The sequence below is a fragment of the Phalacrocorax carbo genome, chromosome Z (genome assembly GCF_963921805.1).
Source record: "Phalacrocorax carbo chromosome Z, bPhaCar2.1, whole genome shotgun sequence".
NCBI classification, from domain to species: Eukaryota; Metazoa; Chordata; class Aves; order Suliformes; family Phalacrocoracidae; genus Phalacrocorax; species Phalacrocorax carbo.
In genome coordinates this window covers 49360173-49379568 of record NC_087548.1, presented here as the reverse complement: position 1 = coordinate 49379568, position 19396 = coordinate 49360173, and the positions used below count along the sequence as shown (strand labels likewise).

Here is a 19396-nt window from a genome sequence, read left to right as displayed (position 1 = left end):
TTACATGGAGCAAATGGGTTGCACTGATCACCAAGTGGTCTTGAGTAGGAAACCCCAGTCTCCCAGGAATCTTGGAAGTGATTATGGACTGGCCAGAAGGCAAAGATTTTGGATTATCACCAGAGGAGGAGGTAACACGTGCTGAAGAAGCCCCACTCTATAACAAACTGCCAGAAAATGAGAAGCAATATGCCCTGTTCACTGATAGGTCCTGTTGCCTTGTGGGGAAGCACCGGAGATGGAAGGCTGCTGTATGGAGTCCTGCACGACAAGTAGCAGAAACTGCTGAAGGAGAAGGTGAATCGAGCCAGTTTGCAGAGGTAACGGCCATCCAGCTGGCCTTAGACATCGCTGAATGGGAAAAGTGGCCAGTGCTCTATCTCTATACTGACTCCTGGATGGTGGCAAATGTCCCGTGGGGGCAGTTACAGCAGTGGAAGCAAAGCAACTGGCAGCACAGAGGCAAACCCATCTGGGCTGCCACATTGTGGCAAGATATTGCTGCCCGGGTAGAGAACCTGGTTGTGAAAGCACGTCATGTGGATGCTCACGTCCCCAGGAGTCAGGCCACTTGAAGAAAATCGAAACAACCAGCAGGTAGATCAGGCTGCCAAGACTGAAGTGGCTGAGGTGGCTCTGCACTGGCAGCATAAGGGTGAACTATTTCTAGCTCAGTGGGCCCATGACACCTCAGGCCATCAAGGGAGAGATGCAACATACAGGTGGGCTCGTGATCGAGGGGTGGACTTGACCACGGACACTATTGTGCAGGTTATCCACGAATGTGACACATGCGCTGCCATCAAGCAAGCGAAGCGGGTAAAGCCTCTGTGGTATGGGGGACAATGGCTGAACTATAAATATGGGGAGGCCTGGCAAACTGACTATATCACACTCCCACAGACCCGCCAAGGCAAGCGCCATGTGCTTACAATGGTAGAAACAACGACTGGCTGGATGGAAACACATCCCGTGCCCCACGCCACTGCCCGGAACACTATCCTGGGCCTTGAGAAACAAGTCCTGTGGCGACATGGCACCCCAGAGAGAACTGAGTCAGACAATGGGACTCATTTCCGAAACAGCCTCATAGACACCTGGGCCAAAGAGCATGGCATTGAGTGGGTGTATCACATCCCCTGTCACGTACCAGCCTCTGGGAAAATTGAACGGTACAATGGACTGTTAAAAACTACACTGAGAGCAATGGGGGGTGGGGCATTCAGGCACTGGGATACACATTTAGCAAAAGCCACGTGGTTAGTCAACATGAAGGCATCTGCCAATCCAGCTGGCCCTGCCCAGTCAGAAATCCTACATACTGTGGAAGGGGATAGAGTCCCTGTAGTGCACATGAAATATATTTGCTGGGGAAAACAGTCTGGGTTCCTCCTGTCTCAGGCAAAGGCAAACCCATTCATGGGATTGCTTTCGCTCGAGGACCTGGGTGCACTTGGTGGGTGATGCGGGAGGATGGAGAAATCCGATGTGTGCCTCAAGGGGATTTGATTTTGGGTGAAAACAGCCAATGAACTGAATGGCACAATGCGAAGGGCTATATAATATTGTGGTCACCTCTGTGTTGTATCAATGATATCAGAGTACGAGCCTCCCAACCCAGGGAAGAGAAAATGTGGAACAAGCCGTGCAGCAGTGATGGAACAAAGACTGACTCGGTGTGCAGCAACCCAACGCCACACACACCACCTCTCCCACCCTGAAAGACTGGTACGACAGATGGAGCCCGGAGCCATGGGCTGGGTGACCTCAATGGACATTTTAATGGACATTTTACAGGGAAGGTCCATGAACTAAGGGAATGATGTCTGTGTATTATGTCAAAGGATGGGAAGGGGAGGGGTGGTGGTTGGTGGGGTTGTATTGGATCGTATGGGACCTGGGCATGGTGTAAATGGTATGGAATAAGGGGTGGAGAATGTGCTGGTTTTGGCTGAGAAGGGGTTAATTCTCCTCACTGTGGGGGTCGGCTACCTTTCCAGCTTCCCGCGTTCTGCCACGTGGTGGTGGCGGGGGGGGGCTGGGAGGGGCAGGGCCGTGGTGGGGGCGGCTGACCCCGACTGGCCAATGGCGTGTTCATCCCACACCATGTGACCCCATGACCAGTATATTGAGGGGGGGCCGTTGCGGCTCGGGAGCGGCGCAGCGCCGGGTCGGTGGGTGGGTGCAGTGCGTGCAGTTTGTTTCGGCGTTTCGTTCCCCCTCTCCCCTCCCTTCCCCCCTCCCCCGGGGCTTTGCGCCTCTCGTTGTTCTCCTTTACATTGCATTTCGGTTGTTGTTTCTTATAATTTTAGTTATTAAACTGTTCTTATCCCAACCCACGAGCGTTACCCCTCCGATTCTCTCCCCCATCTACCAGTGGGGGAGTGAGCAAGCGGCTGTGTGGGGCTGAGCTGCCGGCTAAACCACGACATGTATTAACGCCATATTGTTTTAGAAATACTTTTACAGTTTATTGCACAGTACGAGCTTGGTAACTACAAGAATACGACAGAACAATTTTTGGTATTTACTGCATAAGAATGAGTAGCTCATACTGTTCCATTACTGTCCAAAATTAGAAGTGAAAAATACTAGGCTAAATCCTCAGGTTTTTACCTCAGTGTTAGATTCTACTTTCCCTAATGAAGCAGACTTTTTCGTGTGTGCGATAAGGGACGTACTCAAGATGAGTGACATTACCAAGCCATAATCTTTGCAGTTCGCTCATGGCATGGTCTCCTACTGATTCTCCTGTCTCTAAGGCTAACTCCATTGTGACACAACAGCGATATATCAGTTACTTTATTCATAACATGAGTTACAGGGAACTTGCTCACATGTGAAAGAGAAGGCAGCCAGATATTCAACTGTTGGGTGTTCAGCGACAGCCCTAAAAGGACTCAGTGAATTCTGAGCAAAAGCTTAGTGCAGAGGTGTAGAGTTCATTTGCTTCAAAGAGAAAGCATCAGAAGACAGTTGGTTTTAGGACTCCAAAACAATAGCAGGAATGCATCTATTCTTTTTATGATTTGACCAGCTATCACCTGCATGCAATCCCAATGGCCATGACTAGAGTCATGGTAATTCCTCCTCCTTAAATACTATGGAGTTCCACAGGATTATGATCAGAAGTGCTTGGGAGCACAGGGCCTGCAACTCTGCCATGATTTTATGTGGGTTTTAACCTCCTGCATGCAAGCATCCTTCCTGCTTGTACTGGATCTGAGAGACATCTGGTCTGAGAAAGCCTGCATCAGGCCAAAGGTTCTGGGGAAGCTAAGCGGCCATTTAATACTACCGACGCTCACTTAACATGGTCCATTTTTTCTCCACCATCCTTTCTTCCCCCTACAAATGGATGCACAACTTAAAATGCCAGGCAGTTGTTACACTTTCCCACGCTATTGCAATTCTTGGATGTGCAAACGTCTGAATGGCCATCTAAGTTAATAACTTACACACATATGTAAAGAGATTGGTCTACCCTGCTATGTGTATGTGCCAGAGTTGGCAGCCATTATGTCTACATTTCTGAGGCATGATACTAGACATGTTTCTTTCTAACGATTTGGACCTCTCAAAATTCTCTTAAGTTTTGTAAATAAATACACCAAGGACATACTGCGTGGATATCCATGGGATATGTGTAATGCAGCCCCGACAGCCGGGGCATCGGTGCTCTGTGTAACAACCAGAAAGTATGAAACCGCAATACTGTGACATGAAAAACAGCTGAAAAGATGATAAAATGCAGTGAGAGCAGTTGCAGCAGAAGGCAGCTCTCCTTTCTCTGGGCCTTGTCCCCTCTAAGGATTTAGAAATACCAGAGGGGGTTTAGAGGAGAACGCAAGTGAAATGATAAGCTCTCAGGGGTGGATCCATCAATTAAAAGTACACACTGAACTCTAAGTCCACGCTATACGCTTCGATGGCCAATGCCTATGCACAAAGTCTTTAGCTCCTGCTCTCAAAAAACGTGTTGATGACACAGGTTTTTTAAAAGCCTGGGAGTTCAAAATGTGATCAATCAATGTCAAAAATATTTACATAAGCAAAACCTTATGGCACAGAGAAAAGAACAGTTAGACAACAGACATGGCCTATAAAGGTTGTATGGGGCTGGAAGATTAATTGTTTACATTTCCTCACTTTCTGTAAGACCAATGACATTATTTCAAAAGGAAGAGTTTTTGGCTTCTTTCATCAGACAATGTTTATGGCAGTGAAAAATACAAAAATTGGAGAAAGGCAAGCGCTGCTGTTGGGATGGTATTGAAAGGTAGTAGAATAGAACAGTTGCAGTTGGCAGGGACACACAGGGATCATCTGGTCCAGCTGCCTGAGCACTCCAGGGCTGACCAGGAGTCCCAATGCCTCTTCTCACGGCATTGACAGGCACGGGGCGTCGACCACCTCTCCGGGAAGCCTGTTGCAGCCTCTGACCACCCTCTCGGCACAGAAACGCTTCCCAGTGTCAAGGCTGAGCCTCCGCTGAGGCAGCTTTGAACCACTGCCATGCTTTGCTCCCCTTGCTGGATCCCAGGGAGAAGAGATGAGCACCCCGTGTCTGCTTCCCCTCCTCAGGAAGCTGTAGAGAGCAACGCCGTCGACCCTCTGCCTCCTTTTCTCCAAAGCAGACAAACGCAGCATCCTCAGCTGCTGGGCATCCCTCTGGCGAGCATCTGCCGAAACGGGTCCTTTCCAAGCAGAGGAGAAGAAATGGCAGTGCCAAGGCTGGGTCTGGATGAGCAGGAGGAAAGCCTGTGCTCGAGGCCAGCAGCGTGGTCACCTTTCCCTGGCTGCTTCCCAGCGGGGCAGCTTGCCGCCTGTGCTGGTGCCTGGGGTTGTCCCTCCGAAGGTGCAGGACTTTGCGCTTCCCCTTGCTGAAGTTCCTGTGGCTCCTGCCTTGGCAGGGTTCGACCCTGGGGTGATGCAGAGAGCAGCACCAAGTTGCGACTCAGGGCAGAAGGAAGGGTTTGGGTGCTGCCATAGCGAGGCTGCAGCCATCCGTGCAGGCTGGCAGGAGAACAGGGCCCCGGGAGGTGGGGGCAGAGGGTGCGGTGAGGAGGAGGCCAGGCCTGAGGTGATGGGCAGTGGGGTGTAGGCTGGCCCTGGACCCCTGGCTGGAAACATCTGCCCCGGGACCACCTGATGGCCCAGTCCTGGTTGGGCCATCCCACAGGGCAGCCTCCAGGGTCACTGATGTGGTGCTGGCCTCTTCTTGGCAGGAGAGGCCTCGGAGCTGCCGGTCTTCCTCTTTGGGGGTCGCCGTGTCCCCCCACGGGAGCGTTCAGTGCCCCGGCTGGAGGTGGAGGGCCCAGGCACAGCCTCCCCTGGCTCCTCCTGGGGCTCTTCTTGCTCCACAGGGATGGCAACAGGAGCAGAGGGGTGGCTGCTGGGGTCCTCACCAGTGGCAACGGGTGAGGTGCCGGGGAGCTCGTCTGTGCTGGTTCTTGCAGGGCTGCTGGTGGGGGCTGGGCTGGGAGTGAGAGACCCTCCTTGGGAGGCAGCAGGGCCAGGGGCAACCGTGGGGCTGCCCTCCCGCTCCCCGGCAGCACGGGCGTCCTGCCAGCCCCGCAGAGGGTGGGTGTCTCTGCTGCGCCCTTGCCCAGCGACACGTGCAGGCTGTTGCACACGTGTTGCCCTGCGGTTTTGCAGGGAGACCCCCTGCATGTGGCCCGGCCCCTCTGTATCCATGCCGTGGTTGCTGAGGATGCCAAAGATCTCCTCTTGCTCCTGATGGACCCAGCGCTGCAGGATGTGGAGGAGCGTTGGCTGGTTCTGGAAAGAGTTCATCCAGTTTGGGGACTGGAGGCCACCCACAGGACGCCTGGGCACCCCTCCTGCAGCCCACCGTTGGGGTGCTCCAGGGTGATGGAGGTTGTGGGCGGCTGGTGGTCTGGGAACTCTTCCTGCCTGGCGGACGGCGACTGATGGTGTCATGGGTGGTGTGAGGACATGCTCCATGTAATCATCATCCTCCTGCACCGAGTGCAAGATGGAGGTCACTGTCCTCTTGCAGAGGGGGCACTCGGGCTTGATCTCAGCCCACTGCAGGATGCAGGGGTAGCAGAACCGGTGGAAGCACGGCATGACAAAGCCGGGCTCCTCGCAGCTGCCCAGGCAGATGGGGCAGCGCTCCTCCAGCTCTGTGACCAGGCTCTCCACGTGCTGCGGTGGGCTGGGGGAGCCGGGCCTGTCGAGCTGCTCCCTCTCTCTGGCGCTGCAGCAGTGGATGTCGTGCTAGAAAAGAAGGAGAGGCCAGGGTCATTGGCTGGGCCGTGGAGGGGTGGCAGCAATGCCCAGGTCCCTGCAGAAGGAAACCCTCCCAGCTCCCCAGGGTGAGGTGTCCCGTCCCTCCCAGCTCACCTCTGCTGCTGTGAGCGCGCCTCCTGGGTGCCCCGGCTGCCTGAAGCTGGCAGGGCCAGGGAAGGTCCTTCGAGGGCTCTGGGATCGGCCACAGAGAGCTGCAGCGAACAACTCCCCAAGCGCGACACCAGCACCAAAGGCCTCGCTCGACACTCCAAACCTCACGAACTCGCTCAGCCGGAGTGCGGGCACGAGCCGGCTGGGTGAGAGTCGGCGCCTGAATATAAGCAGTGAGGGACGCCTCATCACAATCCATCGCTAGCTGACGTCAGAGTCCATCGCTAGGTGACATCACTGTTTATCGCTTGGGGACCTCAGAACAGGACGGCGTCGCTCACGGCGCTCACCCCGACAGCGCTGCGGCCCCAGCAGTCGCGTCCGTGGTTACCCCAGTGCCCCTGCCCCCCCCATCTCCCCTCCTCTTGGCTTGTGCTGGGAATCGGAGTTTCGCAGCAGCGACACCTCTCTAGGCAGCCTCTTGCAGTGCTGGACCGCCCTCGCGGTTTAGAAAGGTTTCCTAATGTCCAAAGGCTGGTTCTTCACCCAGCGCAGTGTGCCCCTGCTGACCTCACAGCTGGATAACTTGTCCCGAAGGATGCTGTGAGGGACGGCATCAAAAGCCTCCCTAAAGTCCAGAAACCACATCCACTGTCTTCCCTTCACCCGCTCGGCAGGCCGTCTGGTAGGAGGATCTCCGATGAGTGAGACGGGGCTTTCCCTGTGCGAAGCCCTGCGGACTGTGCCCGATGATGGCAGTGTCCTGGAAATGCCTTTCCGTAGCTCCGAGCCGGATCTGCTCCAGCATTTTTCCAGGTGCTGAGGTTAGACTGCCAGGTGTATGGTTTGCTGGGTCTTCCCTCCACCTTTGTTGTAAATTGGAATAATTTTGACTAGCTTCCAGCCAGCAGGGACCTCCTCAGACTCTCAAGACCTCTGGTAGGTGATCAAGAGGGGTCCTGCCATAACATCCACGGGCTTGTGTAGTACTCTGGAATTAACCCCACCAGGTCACATGAACTTATGAACATTCCACGGTTACAGCTGGCCCCTTACAACTTCTGTCTCCACAAATGGAAAGTCACTGTTCCCACAGTTGTGGTCCTCCAACTCAGAGGACCAGACAGCCCAAGGTCTATCACGGATATTAAAGACTGAGCCAAAAAAAAAAAAAGCATTCAATGCCTCTGCCTTTTCTGCATCTGGACATCCTCTTGCCATTCAAAAATCCTTTTTTTTTGTCTCATACAACAATAGCCAGTTTCAACCCTAGCTGAGCTTTGGCCTTCCATGTTGTCTCCCTGCATATCCAACTGATGGCTCTGTGGTCTTCCTGTGACGCCCAACCTTGCTTCTAGAGATCATCCAAGCATTGTTTGGTCCTGAGCTCCAAGAACCTGTTCAGCCAAGCTGGTCTTCCGCCCCTGCTTGCTTGACTTGCAACACAATGTGTTGGCTTGCTCCTGTGCTTTTAAACGGTGGTCCACAAAACTGACCAGCACTTACTGGCCCCCGAAGCCCTCAAAGGCAGATTCCCAGGGGGTCTGTGAAGTAGCTGCCTGAGTAGCTTAAAGTTTGCTCTCTTGAAATACAGGGTAGCAACTCTGGTGAACTTTTTTCCCGCTACACTGAAAATTCTGAACTCACCCATTTCATGATCAGTGTGGCCAAGACAGTCAGCTAACATCGCACCTCCCATGAGTCCTTCTCTATTCACAAATGGCAAGTCTAGGCAGGCACCTTTCCTAGTCGGCTGAGTACTTGTGACAAGTAATTACGTTCAACCAACTCCAGGAATTTCTCAGACTTACTTGTCGCAGCAGTATGGTGTTCCCAGCTGATGACTGGGGAGTTGAAATTTCCCGTAAGGACAAGGGCTACTGATCCAGAGATTTCTCCCAATTGCCTATAGAATAACTCATCAGTGCTAATGTTAACAGGTATGGAAAGGACGTACAGTCTTTTGGCTTATGCATTAATCTATTCCAATTTGTACATCAACAACAAATTTCTCTGTAAATCCTAGCAACACAGTGAGAGATACATGGAAACTAAAAAGAAGGCCTTGTATCTGAGAGGCCATTATGGAACTTCCCATGTTTATGCAATCTGCACTATACTCTGCGCTGGCCTCTTCAGGTATAGCAAAAACGGAAGGGGGCTTGTAGATGATGTGCAGAGGGAACAACATCACCTGCAGTCTGAATTCTTTATAAACTACTCTGTTTTGTCAGAAGTCTCTCATGTTCTTAACAAGTGCAAGATTATGGTTGAGAAGGAAACTGATTTCTCTACCTTAAGAGAAATGCTACAAACTCCTCACTTTTATGTATTATGATCATGCTTGATGAGATTATACTTAACATTTAAGAGCATGTCAGATTGCACAAAAAGTCAGCTGGCTCTCAGAAGATTACTTCATAAGCAGGATGTGATAAAATTAATTTGAGTAGTAAGAAAAGCCTGAGAGTCTCCTGGAGCCATTTTGTTACTTTTTGTTACAATCTGTATGTATGACGTTTGTGATAGTATTGTAACTTCAGTAACCATTGTTTCTATTGGGGTTTTATTAGAAATACTGGAAAGTGATGTGATATTTAAAATGGCATGATTTATACACAGATACTATACATATATTATATATGTAATTACATATTTAAGCAAGTTATATATTCTTTTCCTTGGCTTCTCAGTTTTAAACTTTTTCGTGGCACTTTGAGTAACATTCTTAGATTTCATCCCCATCCTTCCCCCCTCCCCAAACCGTAGCAGTGAACACCTCCTTTTGGAACAATTGAACAGATCTGATAGAATCATACTGTCTTCCTAAGGAAATGGAAGAAAATACAGGTCAGTTTTGCACCTATTAACCTTGACTGACCTTTTTGAGCAACAGCTACTTTTAACATATGTTTCGTGCTCTCCAAATAATAATTTTATTTGCATAATTTGTGTAATTTACCTTTGGGAATCAGGCTGTACTTTAATGAGTTAATTTGTAGTTATTAAGATAAACAGTACTTTAAGTAATTTTCCTAACAATGAAAGCCTTTTGTAAAAATTACGTATGACACCAACTTTCTGGGTACAGCTTGGAGGTGGGTAATATGAAGGTGCAGTAGTGTTCTAAGTTCCATGATGATCTTGGTCTTTTTTTTTTTTTAATATTTGATTGAAAAGTGTCGTAATAAATTATTTCTGATGTTCCCAGTGGACTATGTTGTGTAGATGTCTCCCATTTTTTTCTTTCAATGAGATGATCAACATTTTAGCAAAAATGGGTCATCTTGTACAAAGCTATCATCATCAGTGTTCCACTGACCTAATTACACGTTGATCCTGAAACTCTGAGCACTTAAGATGCCCATGAAGCTGTAAGGAAAGGGAACTGTGTACAGGATCAGTAGTTTTGCATTGCTCCATGCCGTTGTAATGGATTCACGGTCTCTAAGCGTGTGACTGTGTAATGGCAGTAACTGATGGTAACATTTGTACTATAAATGCTTTTCCCCTTTGTGACCATGGATAACCTGTCCATCATTGCATAAAATGCAGTCACCTAGTTTTTTCCCCGAAAGTTTGAACTTCCATTTGCTCTACGTTGCCTAGACTGTCTTGCCCGCAAACCTATCCTAGGGATAATGTACTCCTCCAGTGGAGACAGCATTAAAGCTTTTCTTCAACAGGATCATAATTTTGCTAACAATGCTAGATGAAAGGCAAGAAAAAGTGTGTTGAAGGAAATCAGTGGAGGTTGGAACTGGGCCACGTCCTCTGTTGGAGAGGATTTCTTACTTAGGGTAGACCCGAGAGGTGCAGAATTTCATGGCATAATTTTTTTTTTTTTGTCTGTGAAAAGCAGTAGAGGCAGAGGGGCTGCAAATTTCAGAAGTGTTTAGGCAGGCTGTGTATTCACCACCAAAGCTTAAATTCAGCCTCCTGTCCTGTGTGTGCAATAAGGATGACGTTTTCTCTGTACCTCATAACAGTCTCGAGGCAGACGCCAACTGTTTTTAAAACGCTCTGAAGATGAAGTGCAAACTATATTCTTCAGTCTTTCAAAGTTTGGAATGCAAACTGGTCATTTTGGTATCTGTGAGCAGGTTCTACGCCAGCTCTTCTGGTACTTAGATTTTTCAAAATAGATAACCTGTGAGAGAATATAATAGCAATAACATAATCAATGATACCTATGCAAAACATGGATGACAACAACTAAAGATATGCACAGAGTTGTATCAATATGAGCTTTTATTGTTCTTCTGCAGTTTGCCATATAGTGATAGTGGTGATAGAGGCGTGGTTCTTTTTTAAGACAAGAACGAACACTTAACCATTATTTTCTTCCATTTTTGAAGGACTGAGAGAGAATTCTTCTGGATGCATGATGATAGCAAAGTGAATTGTGTTTGAGCATCCGACTGCTGGAAATGGGATTTCATTTACTTTCATAGAATTACTATCAAAATGTCAGAGCAGTAGATTTAAGCAGTTAGTTATCTCATTCTAGGATATGTTTGAAAAAATATGCTTTGTGGTAACACGACTTATTTTGCTAAATACAAATAATAATACGCAGTTACCTTGTGGGGAAGTGTATGTAGATGGGGAGGCCCACGTGCATTCTCTAAAGCAGAAATGACGTGTGATTAAATTACACAGAGGGGAAGGAAAAGATTGTGGCGCTGTCCTTCAACCTTTTGAAACATCTCAATTATTACAGTGTGAATACACAAATGCCCAGGATCAGATCCTTAGTATTCTGTTTTGACACAGTCGGATCACTCAAGTATTTTTTTAAGTCCATGGATGAATTAACTTTTCTTGATTTCTGCATACGTAATTTCTTGCTTCAATAACATGAGTTCTGTACAACCGTTTCATTAATACTTGGATCTGGGATTGTACCCTGCTTCTGTTGAAGCCAATGGCAGAATTGCTGTGGGAGCAAGACTGGGTCTGTAATTAAGTTAATAGGGTCGAGTGTTATTACGTTGTTGAATTGGCACTCAATGCCATTAACATCAACCAACCAAAAAAAAAAAAAATCTTTAACAGTGACTAATGTAAGGCAGTATTAAATGTTGGGTTTATAACACTTTATGAGGGAGTGATAAAGCAATTGAAAAATTAATCATAAGGGAAAATATTGGAATTTGAAATATAGTCAGAGGAATCATTACAGTTCATTAATTTATGTGTAAATACTGATGTTTTCCTGTGGAATTACAAAATGCAAGTGAAGTGAAATGGCTGGTTTCATTGAAGGCATTTTGCCATTATCATCAGATGGAATTTAATTTGTTTACAGACCCCGCATTGGGCTGATCCACATGGAGAAGTATTAATAAACAAGGGCTTTGACTCCTGTTTGTAAAGCAGTAATTCCAGTTACCACGATAGAAGTACTCAAGGAAGATGTGGAAAGAGCTAAAGATTTACTGTTGTTTCGTTAGGTCACTAAAGTAATGGCATTAGGACTAACTACGCAAATAGCAAACCAGTAAGACTATGTCAGTAGTTTACGTGTCTGTTTTGACAGCTTTACTGATGGACTCTGGCAGAGGATGCAAAACCATGGTCGTTTTGATATGCGCTTCATGTTTGCTGTAGGCTTGAATGCTACTTGTGTTCTGTCTATTTGTGCCAGGAACAATGTGAACAGGAGGGAGACTGGCCAAAACAGGAGTTATCTGTCTGTGCTACGGCGAGCAGATCGTACACTGGAATGGCCCAAACTGCAGAAGTCCCGTGGAACAAGGGATGTGAGCTCTGCAGGCTGTTGGGTGGTTAAGTGCGGCTCAGTGCCAGTGTTAGGCTGCAGGAGATAATGTTTGGACATGCCATTGAGCTTTTACTGATACGTACTGATGAACTACACCATTAGTCTACATTCATTTAGGAGAAAAAACTCAAACAAGCCAACAACTTTCTGCTAATTATTTTTATTATTATCATTATTAGTATTTTTCATAGACTGCAGTGTTGGACAACCACCAAAGTGGGATCACTTTGATCTAGAGACTGTCCAGATAGGCAGAAAGTCATAGTTCTTATCCTGAAACAGTCTTGTTCAAGACTAAACGTATGGCTTCTATATCATGTGGAAATGGAAGATTAGAATGTAAGAGGAAAAGGAGTTGTATTACATCTATGTAGGTATAGTTTCATTCTTCCAGAATATGCACAAATCCTGTGTTTGTAAGTACTTCCTTCAGCACGTGTTATACTGCTTCCCGCTGTGTGCCACAGAAGGTGTATGCATTTCGTCAGACACGCAGAAGTTGTTAATAATACAAGTGAATACATCGATTGCAGTATTTCAGGGCAATTATGGATCAATAGCTGTGTGTTCCCAAAGCTACACGATAAAGAAATAAAATCCCAGTATTTTTCTTTTAATGTAAAGTCACGTTAGGGTCTGAATATTGTACAAATGCGACAATGTTCAGGTGGCCTTGTCTTTTAAAATTATTTTTATATTCTGTGTGCTCAACAACGATTTTTTTTTTTTAAGTATTGGGTTGCACTAGATTTAAAGTGGTATATGCATATTAAACCATTGACTCCATGTAGCAGTGGAATGTACAGAACGGCTATACATCTTTAGCAAATCAAATTATACCGAATGTTTGGACAAAATGACGCTGCTTTGTTGTGGGGCGTATTTTTGTTTTTAAACCTGATCCAGCTGCTATTTAACTTGACAGAAAACTCCCTTTGACTCCAGTTTGAGTTTTGGATCCGGATCTAACTATGTAATTACTTGTATATTAGAGATACATTTCTCCTTTATAAACATGGCAATTTGTGGTGCTGCTTTTGCACTAAAAAGTTAGATGCTGTCTTTGGTGTGGCTGGCTTCTAACTCTATTTTCCATTAAGGCTGTATTATCGAAGACAAATAGTTACATGTCAGTAATTAACCACGGATTTTAGGAAATTCTACTTAGCTGTTCTATTAAATGTGTTAATTTTTCATGACAGAAGAGTTGGCATGGTTTGATGGAACAGAACCCAGCTTGAAACCTGAGTCTTTATGACCCTGCTTAATTGTTATTACATCACTCACTCCTCTTTGCCTTCTGGAAAAGACAAGAGAAACTGGCAGAATACAATTCATTAATTATTTTATAACTTTCCCAATTGATAATGTTAAAATTAGTTTCATTAGTCATTGTAAAAACACTCCCAGTAAACAGTGACATTAATCTGTAGTGGCTGATTTTTTTGTTTTGTTACACAGGCAAGAATCACTGCTGACTCGATAGTCAGTTCTATAAAAGCACTTGGCATACTACATTTATTTTACCAGGAACATGACTGATTGTGGAAAATGAGATATTTAAAAGCTATACCTCAGATCAAGACCAAATGATCTCATGAGACTAAAGTATTTTTGCATTAAGAGGGACTTTATAAAATGAAGGCCAAAATAAATGCTAAGTTCAAATTTAATGATTAAAATGTCTGAAGCTAAAGGTTAAGCTAGTTTTCCTTTGTTAATGGTAAGTCTTTTAGATCTAAATTTCCACTTTAATTCAAACACTCTTTTCTGAAGGTGCATGTGCCTTAATGCTATTAAACTTTTCTTTGCTATAATAAGACTATTTTTCAAATGCAAATTATTAATTAAGTGTTATTTCTCTAATGTATTTCAAAATTTTCCCTGTAAGAGACAAGGAAAAATTGCATAATGCTTTTTTTCTTGTAAGTTTTCTTTAATTGTTAGGTATTTGCATAAATTATGTGTGTGCATTTAATAGTTTGAATTGATATGATTGATCTTTAAATAGATACTTTAAAGATACTTTAAAATTCCAAGTGTGCGTATAAACATTTGTATATAGATGTGTGTATATATATACACACATCCCTGTATATGTATTTTTATAGGATGCAAAACCAATAACTAACTCTTTAATAGCTTTAATGGATAGTGGTGTTATTTTAAGACAATGGAAAGCATTCCAGCTTCTCTAAATCAGCTTATGTTATTTTTAATCCATGAGGGTCCCAAATATATAGCATTTCTAAGTCACACATCATAGCTGTTTTCAGAAGAGACACTTTAATGTGAAGAACAAGATACTTTCCAGTGCTGCTCATCAACATGCCTGGTGTCCTGCAGCGTTAAGTGTTGGAAGTTTAGGTTGGTCAGCGGTATCATGGAAAGTTCTGTGACAACATTACTGTAGGATCAAAACTCAAATATTTTTTTATTGATTTGTTTTTTCCTTGGATCATACTGTATCTGGTTTGGAAGCAAATCTGCTACCCAGGTATCATAAAGCTTAGAATAATAGTTTTCAGTGTTGAGCTGTCTTCATATTACAGCAGGTTTAATGAACCAAATGCTAGTCTAAGCTTTTTGTCAAAAGCCACTGTTGCATGTCCTGAGCCGGCAATTCCTAAAGAGTAATCCAATTCTCTATTTATTCCAGGTCTTTAAGAAGATTCCCATTGCCTCTGCCAAGAAAATTGGTTCTAGATACTACTGTCTGAGAATATGAAAGAAAGGGAAGAATGTGCGTGGATTTAAAATTACTGTATTTATCAAGTTGTGGAGTGAGACGTACTGGGGAAATAGCTTGCTCTGGTGCTTGTCGTAGATCTACCACAAATTGTTTCTGATGCAGCTGAGAAAAATGCAGACCCTTAAAAAGGAACACGGACCTGTTGACACAAGTAGCAATGTGGACAAAATCATGGTACTTAAGTCAACTTTAGCAGAAGTGTCTGAAGAATTGTCTACAAACGAAGACATACTACTTACTGAAGCAAGCAGTGGAAAAAGCAAATCCTCAGCTTGCCGGAGAAAGCGAGAATTCATTCCAGATGAAAAGAAAGATGCTATGTATTGGGAGAAAAGACGGAAAAATAATGAAGCTGCCAAAAGATCTCGTGAAAAATGACGACTGAATGACCTTGTCTTAGAGAACAAACTAATTGCACTGGGAGAGGAGAATGCCACTTTGAAGGCGGAGCTGCTTTCGCTGAAGCTAAAGTTTGGTTTAATCAGCTCTGCAGCCTATGCCCAAGAGATACAGAAACTCAGTAGCTCAACAACCGTGTATTTCCAAGACTATCAGAGTTCCAAGTCAAATATTAACTCATTTGTAGATGAACATGAACCATCTATAGTTGGTAGCAGTTGTATTTCTGTCATTAAACATTCTCCTCAAAGCTCAATGTCCGACGTGTCTGAAATATCATCCGTAGAGCACACTCAACCAAGTCGTATACAAAGCAGCTGCAGAAGTCCCGAAAATAAGTTCCAGATCATAAAGCAGGAGCCCATGGAATTAGAGAGAGAGCCAAGAGATGACAGAGGTTCATATAAAGCATCCATATATCCCAACTACATGGGAGCTACCTTTAACGTGTACTCACATTCTCCTCCTCTCTTGCAAGTTAATAGGTCCTCCAGTAATTCCCCCAGAACGTCAGAAACCGATGATGGTGTAGTTGGAAAGTCATCCGATGGAGAAGATGAACAGCAGGTTCCTAAGGGTCCAATCCATTCCCCAGTTGAACATAAAAATGTTCATGCAATAGTTAAAGTTCCAGAAGTGAATTCTTCAGCTTTGCCTCACAAGCTTCGAATTAAAGCCAAAGCCATGCAAGTTAAAGTGGAAGCAATGGATAATGACTATGATGCAACACAGAAATTGTCATCACCCATTGACATGTCCTCAAAAAGACACTTTGAGCTTGAAAAACACGGTGCACAAAACTTGGTGCATTCTTCTCACACTCCTTTCTCGGTTCAAGTGACTAACATCCAAGACTGGTCACTTAAACCAGAGCTCTGGCATCAGAAGGAACTCAATGTAAAAATTCAGAGTGGTTGCAAAACTGGAGTTGTTGAAATAAAAGACAATATCTACAACGTCTCTGAGTCAGAGAACCTGTATTTGAAGCAGGGCATAGCAAACTTATCTGCAGAGGTTGCTTCACTTAAAAGACTTATAACTACACAACAAATCTCTGCGTCAGACTCTGGTTAAGTTACTACTGAACAAAGGCTTATTGTTTTAAAGGATGTCATTTGCAGTAGATCAATATGTTTTGTATTATGCTGAATTTTCACTGGACTTGTGATGTCATTTCACTGTAATGTTCACATAATGTCTGATTGGTGTCTTTTTGTGCACAAATTATTATGAAGACTAGGTTGTGTTATGATCACTATGCCTTGTGTATAGTCAAGTAGCCTGTACAAAGGCTGTATATAGTGAACTTTATTTTCTTTTTGTTCTTCTACTATAAAGCGTGCAAGTTACCAGTTACAATAAAATACTGGTGACAAACACAGAGCATCTACTCCAGTTCAGTTTATTTTATGAACTTGTAAATAAGTTGTTAATTAAAAACTGGCTTTTTTCTTACACTGTGCTCAACCTCACTTACGTGTTTGGTTTTTACAGACTAACAACCAAATTACAATTTACAACGTATGTAATCCTTCTGGCCACCTTTTTCCTTAACACGTTTTTTTAGAAGAGAATAGAAATAAAGTGAATATTTATAAGCGAAGCAGTACCAATTTATAGCCTTAGCCATCTTTAACTTATTTATTAGTTGAAGTTAACCAAAAACCACGCAAATTCTAACCCAGTAACTAATATCAATGACCTTTTTTTCTCCTTCTATCTCAGATGAGACAGTAATGAGTTTCCTGAACGTTTTATTGTGACGAACCATTTTTTCAATACTATAACTTGGTGTTTTAGATGAAATTAGTTAAGTTGGATTTGTGCATCTGCAAAGTTCTCAGAGCCTTGCAGTGACAGAATTGGACACCACCATCTCTATCAAGGGGCAGCTTGTGTGTGCAAGGGGTGCAGGCACGGAAAGAGGTCTGCACAAAGGCTGCCTAAGAGAGGCCGTCCCTCTTGCATGCCGTGCCACGGTTCTTTCCACGGCAGACCGTGGGCCACCCGTAGATGAAGGATAAGGCTAGTGGGTCTGTAAACTCTGAGCTCAACTAGGCAAGTATCTACATAAGGGGCAGACAATAGTAGTAGCAGAGTCAGAGGAGATCATCTGCTATTTTAGTTCCCAGTGTGGGACATAATGCGATTGTAAGTGTGAAGTAAGTCTTACCACCAATTTGGCCTTGGTTTCAATGGCTTAGTTAACTGAACTGGAATACCCTGGCTTACTACAGGGCATTTTGCAAGAACTTCTTGAAATAGAGACTACGTGAAGAACTGCACAATCCAGCTACTACTCGCCCCTTACAATTCATGCAGACGGTGAGTTCTTCACTTGATGACTGGACAGGGCTGCAGTGCTCTTAGTCTTTGAGAAGAGCCATTGAACCACGGAGACTAGAATTGCATCACATATCCTTGGTTTGGCTTACCAAAGTCTTTCCTTTTAAAGTTAAAAATAATTTATAAATAGAGCGTAGACTTGGCAGAGGTTCTTTTCATGATACTTCCCCCTTCTTTTAGCATACTAATAAACCAGACTAACAAACAAGCTTTTTCTGAAAAGGCTTTTTATTAATTGCCATACTGTATAATGAACGGAACCTTTCCATAGACTTAAAATACTAATTAAGAAAACAATATGTAGGTATTGTTTTTCAGATTCATACTTGACTTGAGTGAGAGGAAGTTTGTCAATTTTTTGGGGATATGAAGAGGAGTCTGAGTCACTCCCGCTAGCTCTGAAGCTTGGTCCAGCAGTCAAGGCAATGGCAAAATTCCCTGATGTCAGCAAGGCCAGGATTTGATTCTGTACCTTTTCAGGAGCTGATGATTCACAGTCGTGTTCTGGGAGGACCTTGGCACAGAAATCACTGGTACTTTCTGAGCTTTTTTGAGCCTTCTAACTGCTGTGCTGTATTTGTGGCATTCAGAGTTAATAAACTGTTATTCTTTTTTCATGCCTTAATAATACAATAGACCCTATCGCTGGGCTCTGTATGTATTTGGTAATTAATATAGAAGACATTTCAATGTTACTGAAAATAAGCTCAGGATTCTTGCATGAAATGTAAAAATTTGCATTGAATGATGGGGATATGAGACATGAGGCAGTGATTGCTACTGTCTCTTTGCTTGCTAAGTATCTTCTGTAAGCAACAATAAAATTCTTTAAATATTTTGCATATTATTTATCACATGTAATGTGTTCCAGGAGAGGACTTAAATCTCTCAGTGTTGCCATCTGTGTAAGCCTGGATCTATTGGTTTTTTCCCATTTCTTGTTACAGTTGTTTGTCATAATGGAAGAATGTTGTCCTCTTTCTAGCTCATTATATATTTTGTGTATCTGTTTTGTGCAATTAATACTTAACAGTAATGATGTAGTTAATTTGTTGAAGGATGTCATTGCAAGAAAGTTATAGCATGGAGCTTAGGAGCACAATCAGATGTTATTTATACTCCCTTTATACCTTAGTGTTATGCTTCATTTGAAGAAAGAAATAAATAATTTGTCTTTTGTTCAAAACCAGCTCTAATTACAACATGATTTTCTACTATGTTCATCGTCCTAGTCCAACACAGAGGTGTGTGAGCTGCAGCTGAGGACAGGTCTTCCTGTGCTGAAGATACTGTTTCTGCAGCTAGTGTTTGGACTACCTTCCGCGGCCCCAGCGAAGTCACAAGACGCAGGAGTGTGGGTGGTACGTTCAAAGCCCCATTCCTGGCTACAGTGGCAAGCTGGCCGGGTAAAACTCTCGAGGGCTCAGCTGCTGTAAACGTGGCGTAGGTGGCCTTGTCACCAGAGACCCTCACCCCGCTCACCCGTCTGTAGCCTGGTTTCCTTCAAGACACAGTAAGGACGGAGAGTCACACTGGCTGGGGGGAGGGAGAGAACACGGTGGGACTCTGCTCCCCTGCTCCACCTTTGAGCTGGTGCATAGGCACGTACGTAACTACGTGCATGACCGGAGGGGCTGGGGAATCGCATAGCTGCGCCCTTCCAGCCTGCCTTCCCTGTACTGTAGAACAGTACCAGAACCAGCCTCTGTGAAAAGAACGTCTTCGGCTGGTCTACCACTCTCTCCTCT

General features: G+C 44.6%; 2 protein-coding genes across 2 annotated transcripts; one reads left to right on the top strand and one right to left on the bottom strand.

The window, feature by feature from the left end:
* Positions 1-5130: 5130 nt before the first annotated feature.
* Positions 5131-6752, bottom strand: LOC135310538 (uncharacterized). Its single transcript, XM_064438541.1, has 2 exons — positions 6370-6752; positions 5131-6243 (listed from the first exon to the last, which is right to left on the bottom strand). The coding sequence occupies exons 1-2, from the start codon at positions 6613-6615 to the stop codon at positions 5197-5199; spliced, it is 1293 nt and encodes a 430-aa protein (XP_064294611.1). The 5' UTR covers positions 6616-6752; the 3' UTR covers positions 5131-5196.
* Positions 6753-14194: 7442 nt separating this feature from the next.
* LOC135310458 (nuclear factor interleukin-3-regulated protein-like) lies at positions 14195-18844 on the top strand. Its single transcript, XM_064438000.1, is given in 1 exon segment — positions 14195-18844. A coding segment is annotated over 1 exon segment (1377 nt). The 5' UTR covers positions 14195-14999; the 3' UTR covers positions 16377-18844.
* The last annotated feature ends 552 nt before the right edge of the window (positions 18845-19396 follow it).